Source organism: Aspergillus uvarum (genome assembly GCF_003184745.1).
Source record: "Aspergillus uvarum CBS 121591 unplaced genomic scaffold BO82scaffold_73, whole genome shotgun sequence".
Lineage (NCBI taxonomy): Eukaryota > Fungi > Ascomycota > Eurotiomycetes > Eurotiales > Aspergillaceae > Aspergillus > Aspergillus uvarum.
Genome location: NW_020291370.1, coordinates 110657 through 122449, shown reverse-complemented (window position 1 = coordinate 122449; position 11793 = coordinate 110657). Strand labels below are relative to the sequence as shown.

General features: G+C 55.3%; 6 protein-coding genes across 6 annotated transcripts; 4 read left to right on the top strand and 2 right to left on the bottom strand.

The window, feature by feature from the left end:
• Window positions 1–147: 147 nt before the first annotated feature.
• Window positions 148–978, bottom strand: BO82DRAFT_386889 (uncharacterized protein). Its single transcript, XM_025638270.1, has 2 exons — window positions 729–978; window positions 148–656 (listed from the first exon to the last, which is right to left on the bottom strand). Exons 1-2 carry the CDS (start codon window positions 925–927, stop codon window positions 229–231), a joined length of 627 nt encoding a protein of 208 aa, XP_025487283.1. The 5' UTR covers window positions 928–978; the 3' UTR covers window positions 148–228.
• A 1841-nt stretch (window positions 979–2819) lies between these two features.
• BO82DRAFT_320563 (glycoside hydrolase family 75 protein) lies at window positions 2820–4196 on the top strand. The gene is made up of 6 exons (XM_025632712.1): window positions 2820–3154; window positions 3204–3269; window positions 3333–3469; window positions 3516–3664; window positions 3724–3993; window positions 4039–4196. Exons 1-6 carry the CDS (start codon window positions 2888–2890, stop codon window positions 4110–4112), a joined length of 963 nt encoding a protein of 320 aa, XP_025487282.1. The 5' UTR covers window positions 2820–2887; the 3' UTR covers window positions 4113–4196.
• On the bottom strand, window positions 4182–6604 carry BO82DRAFT_320560 (lysosomal protective protein precursor). Its single transcript, XM_025632711.1, has 6 exons — window positions 6409–6604; window positions 6244–6356; window positions 5529–6189; window positions 5249–5467; window positions 5146–5197; window positions 4182–5092 (listed from the first exon to the last, which is right to left on the bottom strand). Exons 1-6 carry the CDS (start codon window positions 6538–6540, stop codon window positions 4401–4403), a joined length of 1869 nt encoding a protein of 622 aa, XP_025487281.1. The 5' UTR covers window positions 6541–6604; the 3' UTR covers window positions 4182–4400.
• A 499-nt stretch (window positions 6605–7103) lies between these two features.
• Window positions 7104–8332, top strand: BO82DRAFT_358602 (uncharacterized protein). The gene is made up of 2 exons (XM_025636340.1): window positions 7104–7603; window positions 7660–8332. Exons 1-2 carry the CDS (start codon window positions 7369–7371, stop codon window positions 8274–8276), a joined length of 852 nt encoding a protein of 283 aa, XP_025487280.1. The 5' UTR covers window positions 7104–7368; the 3' UTR covers window positions 8277–8332.
• A 511-nt stretch (window positions 8333–8843) lies between these two features.
• BO82DRAFT_250300 (uncharacterized protein) lies at window positions 8844–9176 on the top strand (the record flags this gene model as incomplete). Its single annotated transcript, XM_025630874.1, has 1 exon — window positions 8844–9176. A coding segment is annotated over one exon (333 nt), but the record flags the coding sequence as incomplete, so codon positions are not given.
• A 676-nt stretch (window positions 9177–9852) lies between these two features.
• On the top strand, window positions 9853–11773 carry BO82DRAFT_345803 (putative MFS multidrug transporter). The gene is made up of 2 exons (XM_025633719.1): window positions 9853–10177; window positions 10231–11773. Exons 1-2 carry the CDS (start codon window positions 10126–10128, stop codon window positions 11718–11720), a joined length of 1542 nt encoding a protein of 513 aa, XP_025487278.1. The 5' UTR covers window positions 9853–10125; the 3' UTR covers window positions 11721–11773.
• The last annotated feature ends 20 nt before the right edge of the window (window positions 11774–11793 follow it).

Below are 11793 nucleotides of genomic sequence, written 5' to 3'. Positions count from 1 at the left end.
TCAACCTTTACGTGCATAGAAGAAGCCATGCATTGAATGTCATATCCGCCCACATAGGGCACAACGCGCAGTCAACAAATCCGGCCATGATGTCAGGCAAATCATTATCATTCATTACATCTATATACCTACATACTCGTAACCCATCAAGTGGCCAAGTGAAATACAAGAATAAGCGTCAGCGCCGAACCCTCCATGCAACCTTGCATCACTTCTGTTATCCGTTCATCAGCATGTGTATCGCACCCACCAGCCCGTCTGCGCATCCTGGGCCATGAAGACAGCATCTCGATGTTCCAAAGTCAAGTGAAACTGCAGTTGCTCTTTACAATCCAAGGTTCCAACCAGAGCCTCGTGAGGTCCGGGGGTCTGCGGCCAGTAGGAGAAATCTGCCGCGCCGATGCGGGTGATATTGCCGGGAGCGACGTTCTCCAGAACGCGGACCAAGGCGTTGGAGCCCGCAGTGAAGTTGCGGCGGGCGGGGATGGTCCAGCCGAGAGTGCACTGGCGGGCCTCGCTGGGCAGGGTGAAGGTCATCAGTTGGTCCCATTGAGTGGTGGCGGAGCGGGAGAGATTCAAATCCGGGGTGGGAATGGGAGAGGCGGTTGGCTCGGTCGGGAAGATCATCTCCATCTGTGGCTGGAAGACCTGGGTGCCTGAGGCAAGACAGGTCACTTGTTGATGGTGGTGCTGGTTGTTGTTGGGATTGGGATTGTTGTCGGGACAACCCGCCTCCAGGGCGCAGGGATCAACAGAGCAGCATCCCCGGAAGTGGTTCAGATAACACGCATAGAAGGTCGTCCCAGCACCGCACTGCGTATCGTCCCGCGGAGACAGCAGGTATGGAAGGCTTGGGTCGGCTGTGGGGAGGGCCACTGACAAGGACAAGACCGCCGTGCTGGCAAGGAGCGCTTGTCGGAAGAACATTTGGAAGGAAATTTAGCAGGACGGGACGATCAGACAGGGAATGTGCCAGGCGAGGATGGAGGAATGCGAAGAAATCTGGAATGCAACAGATCGAGGGTGAAGGCAAGTATCGGGATTTATATGATCTATCTTGGACTTGATCGCCTCTCCGCACCGCCGCAGGAGGTGGATGCAAGGTGCACACCTCATCCCTGCCAAATCCCTGGATGGGGAGATCATCCAGTACCCGACCGTGGTTCACAGAGCTCAGCGAGATTATTGTCTAACTGGACAAACGACCTGCGAAGCCCCGATTTCCGGATTGTAACACAATCACAGTGGCTGGGTTCATGAGTAGATAGGGCATCCGCGCACACATGGACTTGGCTCAGAGAGCCTGGAGGCAAAGACAGTAACCCCCACAGTTCACCAGACTGACAGCAAGTTTCTAGTCGCGCCTCGATCGCCAATGTGCTATGATCTCATCTCTACATGTCCGAGATAGCAGTGGGTGCGCTTGCGACTCACGAGGGCTCATTTGCTCTCCGCCTGCAAAGTCAGTTGCAACTGGGGCCGATGATCGACGCCGGCTGCCAGGATGCACCTGGCCTGCAATCATGATTCCGGTGTCGATCGCTCAGCCAGAGCGACCGTCACACGAATGTGTGGTTCAATTGCCTGCCTAGAGCCTCAAAGTTGAGATCTGCCGGGAAGTGGATTTAATTAGGATCAGCGACTGTATCCAGACAGCAGACAAAACATTGATCACGTACCGGGGTAACCTTCTTCTCTGAGGAGAAACCCTATGGCGGATGATACGGCAAGTCAGGGGTTCTCTTGATGTTGCAGTTCATCATGCTGAGGTCCAGGTGTGCGACTCGTCTCCCAGATCTATCTGGATTATCATCGAAAATTCCAGTGATATGATATGAAGAGCAGTCGCGGCTGGTGCGAGGACACCAGTGGAAGTAGTAACCCAGAAGGATGGTCCATTGATTGAAGGAACGCTGCTACAGGCGCCATGTTCCATCCAGAAACACCGAGACGTATGCCTTGAGGAAAAAGGCACAATCACTTCTTACGGGTTGAAACCAGGAACTCATCCGCATTGGGGGCGATAAGGGTTCATTGATATAGAAGAAAGGAGGCTAACTTACCTCGTACTGACTTATCCCTCAACTCCTCAACTCCTCGACTCGACTCCAACCATGGATTCACGTGCTCGGAAGTGAGCCGATACCTTCGTGCAGTGCAGTTGGCCCCCAAGCGCCCCCAGCGTCTTGTGTCTCCCAAGTGGTCCCTGAATCCTTCGCCCTACAATGGAAGGTCTTGGCACTCGCTTCCACCCCCATCCTATACTGATTGGACATACTCGCCCCCTAGGGTCCATGTGAACCATAGCCGTAAACCCTTCGCGATCAGGGTCCTAACGGTCTATTCGTAACGATCGAACACGGCTATTTTTGTCTCTCTCTATCGCCTGATGGAGCGGAAGTGCAGATCGGGACCTCAACCCGGTGACAGGTCATTGACCCCTCAATTGGTTTTGTGGCAGCCAGTAACAAGCCATCCACAGCTGCTCTCTTCTCCTGCGTGTCGAGACTCCATGAAAGCTGCTTTCTGCTGGTGTCACCATCGGACGATGCGCGTAGGCTGAGTGTCGCATAAATAAGCCGGTGGTGGAACAGTGTTCGAGATCCGCAGCCCTGCAGGTAACGTTTACTCTAACCGAAGCAGCGGTTTTGTTAGAGACCAGTTCGTTCCGAGCTTTGTTGGGGCCAAAAGCACATGGGCAGAGAAGAGGGTTCTGACAGCCACGCGAAGATCAATTGAATCTTGCTGGCACGGGTTGGCGCTTCTATCCTTGTATAAAGGCAGCCCGATTCCCAGTGCTGTTCAAATCTATCACCATCATTGTCCAATTCAACAGAATTACTGACAACCAGAACCATTCTGCACCCATCTCATTTGCAATCTCACAATGGCAATCCAAAGCACAATTGGTTTGGCCCTCCTGGGTCTGTCCGCCTCAGCCGTGGCGCAGACTGTCGATGGCTCCAAGTATAATTCGCCCACCGGTGGCCCTCCTTCTAGCTACTTTGCAGCAGCCTCATCCATTCCTGTTTCTGCCATTCAGTCGGCTGCCGCTAAGGCAAGTGGTGTGCCGTCGCTGGCCACTTACCCAGTGAACACTGACAAGAACTCCCCTAAATCGACCATCCATAATGATTGGGTCAAATTCAGCGATGTATGTTCTCGGGTTACAGCTTACGGCAGACATGTTCTAATTGCAGTAGGGAGCGGCTCTTAGCTGGGTAGCTGACATGGATGTGGACTGTGACGGGATTGACTACAAGTGCTCGGTGAGCCCGTACTGTTCTATCTATGTCTCCCTCGCAAACCACTCTGACTTGCAGGGGTATTAGGGCAACGGGGATGGGCAGGCGCAGACCAACTGGGGCGCACTCGCAGCCTACGAAGTCCCCTTCATTGTCATCCCCGACAAGTTTCTGACCGCCAACACCGACCTCCTTCCTGGGAACAACGTTGCTGCTGTGATCTGGTAAGCCCACCAGGACATATGTGAAGACGACAACTGACGACCGCAGCAACGGCAAGATGTACTACGGCATCTTGGGGGATTCCAACGGCGATGACCCCGAAGTCACCGGAGAAGCCTCCTGGCTCATGGCTCGGACCTGCTTTCCTGACGAAGGCTTGAACGGTGATAAGGGCCACACAGCTGCCGATGTGACCTGTATGTGCTCTTCTCCCCTCTGCTTCCCGGTACCCGTTCGCCAGAACTAATAATGGCAGATATCGTCTTCACCGGCAAGGACGCCGTCCTCCCCAGCAGCACCTTGGGTAAAAATTACATCACCAACTTCACGACCCTCCGATCCATGGGCGATAAGCTGATGGGCGCATTGGCCTCCAAACTGGGGTTGGCCGGTGCCGCTCCCAGTGAGGGGCCGACTTCCTCGGCGGTGGCGACAACCCTTACGAAGACTGCCTCCGCGACGACCAGCGCTGCGAGGCCGACAGAAACGGACGAGGACGAGTGTTCTTGGTCGGGTCACTGTGAAGGTAAGTCTCCTGTCACCACTAGGAGTTATTGAACTAACGGCTTAGGTGCCACTTGCTCCTCTGATGATGATTGTTCTGATGACTTGGTGTGTGATAGTGGGAGCTGCAGCACTGAGTAGAGGGGGTGATGTAGTTCCAGGGGGTTAAGGAAGACCTGACCACAGCATATGTACGATGTAGCTCGCGGAGAATTCCACTGGAGTCTTTGTTATAATTCACATCACTATCGTTGTTCTTCCACATCTCCATATGTATTGACACCGCCACCCACAGTCCCTGTGGTAGAAACTCGTAGCAACTGACAGGTGCATATACTTCATGCGTTCAGCATTATCATCAATTATTGAATCTAGGCGCCTCATACGTGGCGAGGACTTACCATACTTACTCCCCAGAAACAAGCTGTATCAAGCTGCCCCATCTAAGACAACCTGACTGCGCCAATCCACTAGAACATGGTCTTCTTCCTCTTCCTCCACAACATACCAGTTCCTCACCACCGCTGTCCCATCCACCACCGTCTTCCACACCTCCGGCTCACAAGTTGCTGGATGCAGAATATAGCACCTGGCCTTTGGCACTGGCTGCCGCTCATTCTTGATACTCCAGGTATCCCGCAAGCCGACCGTGCGAAAGTCGTCGGTCACCTGCATCAATCCGGACGGAATATCCCGATCGAAGGTCGCTCGGTTAAAGATCTCCAGCGCGGCCAGCGGCTGATACGAAGGCACCTCATGACCGGCCTGATATACACGGGTGAAACTGAAGTTGCCCAGCTGTCTCGTCATGCCTTTCACCCCCTCCGAGGTGAGGAGCGGGGTGTATCCAGCCTCGGCAAAGTCCTCCGCGCGGGAGTAGGGCACCGCCAGACTGGCCGCTTCGCCTCCAAGCCAGTTGCAGGCGAAGTCGCGGTCGCCGTACATCATATGCACCTTCACGCCAGTGTCGAGGAGGTAGGCGATGGCGTCGAGGAAGCCGGCGTGATCGATGTCGATGGCGTCGACGAAGGCGTCGCTCACGGCCGGGGAGGCCCCGGTGAAGTTGACGGGGACGCCCAGGGCGGAGAGGACGGATTCTTGGGTGAGATATCCCAGCCATGCTGCATTGAGATCAGTGTCTGGCAGAGACAGTAGCGATGGACGAGTCACTCACATTTGGCCGGGAATGGATCGTGCTTGGGATGGGTGATGTCGTACCAGGAGTGCTGGTCAATGCTATCAGTTCCATTGTTGAGACAAAAGCGAAGGGAACTCACGTTCAGCTCGCGTTCATATAATTGAGGCGCACCCCCTGCGCAACCCTGTTCGATTCCCTCACAGATAGCAGAGATATTCGGCGACGGGACGACGCCTGCATCGCGATCCCTCAAAGCCGCCTGACACTTGACCAACCGATCACGACAACCCCCCGGTCGCTCCCAATGGTCCAAGAGCGCTTCGTAAGTTGACTGATTGAAGATCTCAATCCCGTACGTCTGGATCCCATCCGCACCGATTAGCAGCCCAACCAAACGTACACCGCAGCAACCAACCTACATTATTATATCCAAGATGGATGTACGACTCCCCCTGCACCAACGAATCGACCAACCCATTCACGATCCCCAAGGTATCCAAGTGCAGAGGCCTTGCGCCAGGCTCCGCCACCCCGTCCGCGACCCGCTCATTCTGCTCCTGAAAGAACCGAAAGAATCCCGGCCCGTAGTGGCCCCCGTAACTCTCCGCCCACAGACTGATGCGATCATCCCGCGGCCGGTAGTGCGGGAATTCGAAGAACCAGGTCTGCACGAACTGCCACAGCGCCGGCGCCGCATGCGCCGTCGTATCCGCGGTGGAGTTGACCTGCTGGCTGGCGAAGGTGCCCACCAGATGGGTGAGATTCGACTCCGGGATGTCGGACCCAAAATCCCCGGGCTGGATCTTGCCACCTTCACCGTTGGTGTCGGCGAAGATGGTCCCGTTGGTCGGCACGTCGTACGAGAACCCGACCTGCACCGGTTGATCCAGGAAGAGGAGGTTGACCTCGTTGTTCCAGCTGTAGGGGTTGAGGATGGTCGTTTGCGCGTCCTCGGCGACGGTGCACGGGCCCAGTTCCTCGAAGAGGCCCATCAGCGAGGAGCCGCCGGGGCCGCCGTTGAGCCAGATGACTAGTGGGGCATTTTCGGGGTCTTTGCGGGATTCGAAGAACCAGAAGAACCTGCGTTTTGAGATGATTAGGTGATGGTTGGGGTTATGATGGAGGAGACCGTACGTGTTGATCGGGTAATCTTGCGGCCCGCTGTCGCTTTCGTTCAGGAACCCCGGGGGCAGGTGAACGTAGCCTGAGTAGGAGCGGACTCCGGGGGTGGTTTCGCAGATTCCGGGCTGTTGGATAGAATAAGAGATTGGAATTTGACTCGGTGGAATGGAAGATTACCTCTTTGTATGAGATGCTCACGCCCTCGTGGAGCTTGGATTGGATCACTGTTACTCCTTCGAGCTTGGGAGGGAATTGCGCGCTGGCCAAACCCAGGAAACTGGCGTAGGCTAAAGTGATCAGTGCAACCATGCTGCAGGGCGCTCTTTTGCACTTTGATCGCAAGTGAAAAAGGAAAAGAAAAAGTACATTTGAGCTGGTCGAAAGCGGAGGTTAAGAATAACTTGGTGTTCCGCTAACGCAGCAGCCTGGATGCAGTTGATGAGTCGACCGTAAGCCCTAGCATAAGGCGTCATTCGGAACTCCGCCGGCGAGCGATAAGTTACCATCCACAGGGGCTGATTCGCGGCTGATAGGCTGGTCAGTGCGCTACTCCCTTGCCTAGTAAGCCAGAAGGCTTATCCAATACGCGAGCAATTCGAATATTACATGTTGAGCTAACGGCCGGCTGAGAACTAAGGTACTTGATCCCGATGGCGGATGTCATGCATTGACACTTGTGGACGGCGGCGCTTTGAGCGATCCTGATTGGAGGAGCATCTCAGGGTCCAGTCCATGATAAGCATCCAGGACCCACTTGAAAGAAATTTAGGGGTCAAGGATGTGGCATGGTGCTAATTGTACCAAAGCAGTCCTTCCTGGGCGTACTGAGCTATCATGGATTCCAAGCCTCCTGATCACACACCGCACTTTACGACCAGGCTTGAATTACCCCTACAGCTACATTTGGTACCATCCACTCACAGCAGTTGTTGAAAGGTTTAGAGTTTAGACAGCTAAGCGTAAGCTCTGTTGAAGTTGGCTGGCTGGACAATGGACCCGAAACAATGCCATCCCGTCAGTCTGATGTCAACATGCGGCAGTTGCATCTAAACACTGCATCTCTCGGAACCCTAGAACCCCCAACAAGCACGATCCAGATGCGACTCGACCCTGGATTTGCAGCACACAAGCAACGCCATGACCACGATTCACCATCCTCTCTCCAGCCTTGGCCCCCTCCACCCGGCTCAAGCACCCACCATCACCCCCGCAGCCCCCGTTGCTGAGCGCATCCGCATCACCGTCCACGATCCGCACGACCACGAGGCCCCCGCCATCCTGCACCGACCACGCAGTTACAATGCCCGCGAAGTCCGCGGTGCAGCCGTGATCCTCATCAGTGGAGCAGGAGGCGGAGTGAGCGGTCCTTCTGGTACGTCCCCTCTCCGCCATCAACTCCTCCCATGACTGCAAATAACATCCGTGAAGGATTCTACCCTTCCCTGGCCGACAAACTCACCCTCCACCTTTCCATCCCCGTGGTACGCCTCGACTACCGCGAGCCAGCCAGAACCCGCTACTGCACCGCCGATGTCGTCGCCGCAATGAACTATCTCATCCAGCAGTATCAATCCACCCGCTTCGTCCTGGTGGGATGGTCCTTCGGCGGCAGTCCGTGCTTCACCGTCGCCGCACGGGAACCCGAGCGCGTCGTGGGCGTGGCGACGGTTGCGTCGCAGACGGCCATGACCTCGGGGATCTCGAAGCTCAGTCCCCGGCCGCTATTGCTGCTGCATGGGACCGGAGATACCGTGCTGTCGGTCAGGTGTTCGGCGGCGCTGTACGGGCAGTATGGTTCCGAGGGAGGTAGTCGGGAGCTGAAGACGTTTCCTGGGGATGATCATGGATTGAGTCAGAATGCGGAGGACGCAGAGCGGTTCATCCTAATGTTTGCGGGGAGGACGTTGGGGTTTCACGATCAGTTGAGGGGGGTTGGTGGTGGAGATGGAGGACTGGAGAGAAGCTGGGCTGGGGGGTGGAAGGAGAGGTTGCATTCAATGCAGGAAGGGAGAGATCTGGAGAACGGGGAGGCTGTAAACTATTAGAGCCTGGTCTGAACTTGTACACAAACTGTTGATAGATGACGTAGATAAGTGGGAGTAGTGCAAAGAATGAAACTGTCAATTTGCTACTTTCGGCTGGCCTTGCCCATAGTGAATGACAACGCCCATCCTTTCATCCAGTGAATTATCTGCCAGAGGACTCGTCAAACCTCACGGCTATAAGTATCTCACAATCATCATCTTCAGTCCTCAACAAAGTCAACTCCAACTCTCCCCAACTCATCATCTTTCATCAGACCAGTCAGCCACCACATTGAGGTACTGTTTCTCACCTCCCAGTTGTGTTCTCTTCTGCTGATCATACATCTTCTGATAGTCGATACTACACATACCCAGAACATCCACCAACTCGCGATGTTCACCATTGATACTGACGAGGACCCCTCGTGGGTAACCGACCTGGAGGCTGCTCTGCTCGATGACCCGAAGACCGAGGACAGGAACAAGAACGGCCCTCAGACCCCACAGGCCATTCTTCCGCAACTCATAACAACTAGCCCGGTCACTTCGCTTCCATCATCTATCTCTAGACATCAACCCAGCGTCCGCCAGCCATATCGTGAGATTGGGTCCAGTGCCACGAGCAAAGTCTTTGAGCAGCCAGGTACCCCGTGGGCGTTCAAGATCCTCATTATTGATCAAGCTATGAAGCTATGGAACAACTACACTATGCAAATGAGGGCTTACGACAGCTTTGTTGGAGTTGCCAAGGTGTTTTCACGCCGGCCGCGCAATGTGCTCTGTATGGAACGCATCCTTCCTCTTCCTCAGGCGGTTCGTGACGCGCTGATTGACCTCTTCGGCGATCCTACGAGCATGATGGCTGCCAAAAACGACCCCTCTAATGCCGACTGTCTGGTTCACATATTGCTAGGCAGCAAGAGTGGGACTGCCGCGCACCCAGGATCCTCCTCGTTCAGTCTGCGCAATTTCAAACTTCACAGTGATCAGGTTGAACGACTCCGGCTTGACGCGTCCGCCTTGGCCGCCACAATGGCAGATGCACTTGCCCTTCTTCACTGGCAGACTAAGGTCGACGGCATGGGTGTCGAGTTCATCCTCGGAAGCGCTCGTCCTGTGAATCACCGCGTCTTCCTCACCAGCAATCTGGCAATCTTCTGGATAGTTGGACATATTAATTTGGGAGGTGGGGGGCGTGGTGTACCTTGTACTTCGGTTGATTTAGTCAGACTGTGATACAAAGTCAATGTTAACCCACCGATACCATGCCAAGTGCAGATCTGGACGCTTAGAGTATGTGCTAGTAGTTGCACTGCGTTGAGGTGCGAAGCTCAACTCCGGGTCGATGTAAATCGGCTTCTTCATGCGGCTACATGCCCTGGTGCCTGATGCCTGATGCCTGATGCCTGAGGCCTGATGCCTGAGGCCTGATGCCTGAGGCTTTCCGCGGAGAAAGGAGAGTGCACGGGCCACTCCTCCTCTTGGCTGCCGTGTTGGGAATAGTGGCAGATGGCGTAGGGCTGTCGTTACGTAATGGAACGCTTCCGACTTTTCTCTTTCAGGTCAACCGGAGGAGAATATCCAGCGTGTTCAAAGGCGATGATTTCTTCGATCAAGTCAACTGCTCGGATAGTTTTACTATCCTCGGCGATCGGATTCCAGAAAATGCGAATTGAGTCGGATGCAGGGCGTATTCTAGAAGAGCATCGATCTCGCTCCACATTCAGCACTCCAGAGTAGATACTTAAGGGTTTCGCTTCCCACTTTCATCTCCAACACCAAGCAATCCCCTCAAGTCCAGCCATCTTTTCCCTGACTCAATCGACATCCACAAGAACAAACCAAGCTTCCTTGGCATTCCCGACTCTCAATGCATGGTGGAGGCTCCTCGTCGCCTGCAAATGCAGATGAATTGATAGCTGGTAAGTTGCCACCCGCATCATCCCCCACACGCAGCCATCTAACTCCAACACAGAGTTCGCCGGAACAGTCGACGACCTCGTCCTTGTCGACTGGGAGGGCCCAGACGACCCAGAGAACCCATTCAACTGGTCCAAACTGCACAAATGGCTGGTGACCTTCGTTGCTCTGTTCACCACCTTCCTCGTGCTTGCCAATGGCACCATCATCACTGTCGCCCACTATGAGCTGGACGAGCGTTTCCATGTCAGCGAGGCCTCATTCGCCAACTCCTACTGGCCCGTCACCACTTGGGCTCTGGGTGGTGCCTTCTTCTCGTTGATCATTCTCCCGACGATGGAGGACTTTGGTATCCGCCGCACGTTTCTCCTGACGCATTTCGTCTTCATTCTCTTCCTGATCCCGCAAGCCGTGGCTCAGAACTTTGCCACCTTGGTCGTCACCCGTTTCTTCGCGGGAGGCTGTGTCGCGGTGCTAGGGAACAGTGCTGCGAGCGTGATTGGCAACATCTGGGGCAGCGAGCGCGAACGCACCAAGCCAGTCAGCCTGTGGATCGTCGCCTACCTGGGCGGCAGCAGCATCGGGCCCGTGCTTGGGGCATCTATCCTCCAGTTCCTCTCGTGGCGCTGGATTTCCTACATGCAACTCATCTGGCACGCGATCTTGTTCCCCGTGGCCGTCGTCACGATGCGGGAGTCGCGCGACCTGGTGATTCTGAAACAGCGAGCCCAGCGACTGCGCGCGAAAGGCGTCAACGCATACACCCAGCACGAGATCCTGTCCAAGCCGCTTTTCGAGGTGCTGGCGACCAGCATCCAACGTCCGCTCAAAATGCTCGTCACGGAGTACGTGGTGTTCTTCTGCATGCTGTGGTCGTCGTTCACCGTAGGCACGCTGTACCTCTTCACCCAATCGGTCGAGCAAGTCTTCGACGCCCTGTACGGCTGGGACCCCGTGCAGTCGGGATACGTGCAGGGCGCCATCGTCATCGGGCAAGTCCTGGGATGGCCGTTGACACTCGTCTCCGCCCGACTCTATTTCCAGTCCGCGAAACGCAACACTCAGATCCCGGGAACGCCCATCCCCGAAGCGCGCTTATACATGTCCGTTGCGGGAGCCATCCTCGGCCTCACCGGCGGGATGTTCGTCTACGCGTGGACCTCATACCCCACACTCCCGTGGATTGCCCCCACCATCGGCCTGGGTATGGTTGGCGCCGGCAGCGTGGTCGTGGTGACGGGAATTATGGATTACGTGGTGGATGCGTACAGCAATTACGCCGGCAGCGCGATGGCGTGTGTCGTGCTGGGGGAGAACACCTTCTCGGCTTTCTTGCCGCTGGCGACGATGAACATGTATAGGACCATGGGGTTGCAGTGGGCGAGCAGTCTGTTGGGATTTATTAGCCTGCTGCTGACGCTGGCGCCGGTGTGCATTATGATCTGGGGGGAGAAGATCCGCGAGCGCAGTCCGTTTATGAAGGAGGCGACGGTGCGGAAGGTGGCGGAATTGAATGAGGCAGAGGAAGGGGAGGATAAATGTTGATGGTTATGAGGCATGATTAGATGAGATTAGATTCTATGAAATGATCTATGCACCTTTCAAGTTACAGCACTTG

Coding starts and splice junctions, on each gene's coding strand:
- BO82DRAFT_386889 (XM_025638270.1), bottom strand. CDS start 927: ATGTTCTTCCGACAAGCGCTCCTTGCCAGCACGGCGGTCTTGTCCTTG. Junction 657..728: donor TCCCTGCGCCCTGGAGGCGG/GTTGTCCCGACA, acceptor GTCTTGCCTCAG/GCACCCAGGTCTTCCAGCCA.
- BO82DRAFT_320563 (XM_025632712.1), top strand. CDS start 2,888: ATGGCAATCCAAAGCACAATTGGTTTGGCCCTCCTGGGTCTGTCCGCC. Junction 3,270..3,332: donor GGATTGACTACAAGTGCTCG/GTGAGCCCGTAC, acceptor CAGGGGTATTAG/GGCAACGGGGATGGGCAGGC. Junction 3,665..3,723: donor CACAGCTGCCGATGTGACCT/GTATGTGCTCTT, acceptor TAATAATGGCAG/ATATCGTCTTCACCGGCAAG.
- BO82DRAFT_320560 (XM_025632711.1), bottom strand. CDS start 6,540: ATGGTTGCACTGATCACTTTAGCCTACGCCAGTTTCCTGGGTTTGGCC. Junction 6,190..6,243: donor CAAGATTACCCGATCAACAC/GTACGGTCTCCT, acceptor CTCAAAACGCAG/GTTCTTCTGGTTCTTCGAAT. Junction 5,468..5,528: donor TCCATCTTGGATATAATAAT/GTAGGTTGGTTG, acceptor GATGGGATCCAG/ACGTACGGGATTGAGATCTT.
- BO82DRAFT_358602 (XM_025636340.1), top strand. CDS start 7,369: ATGACCACGATTCACCATCCTCTCTCCAGCCTTGGCCCCCTCCACCCG. Junction 7,604..7,659: donor CGGAGTGAGCGGTCCTTCTG/GTACGTCCCCTC, acceptor ACATCCGTGAAG/GATTCTACCCTTCCCTGGCC.
- BO82DRAFT_345803 (XM_025633719.1), top strand. CDS start 10,126: ATGCATGGTGGAGGCTCCTCGTCGCCTGCAAATGCAGATGAATTGATA. Junction 10,178..10,230: donor TGCAGATGAATTGATAGCTG/GTAAGTTGCCAC, acceptor ACTCCAACACAG/AGTTCGCCGGAACAGTCGAC.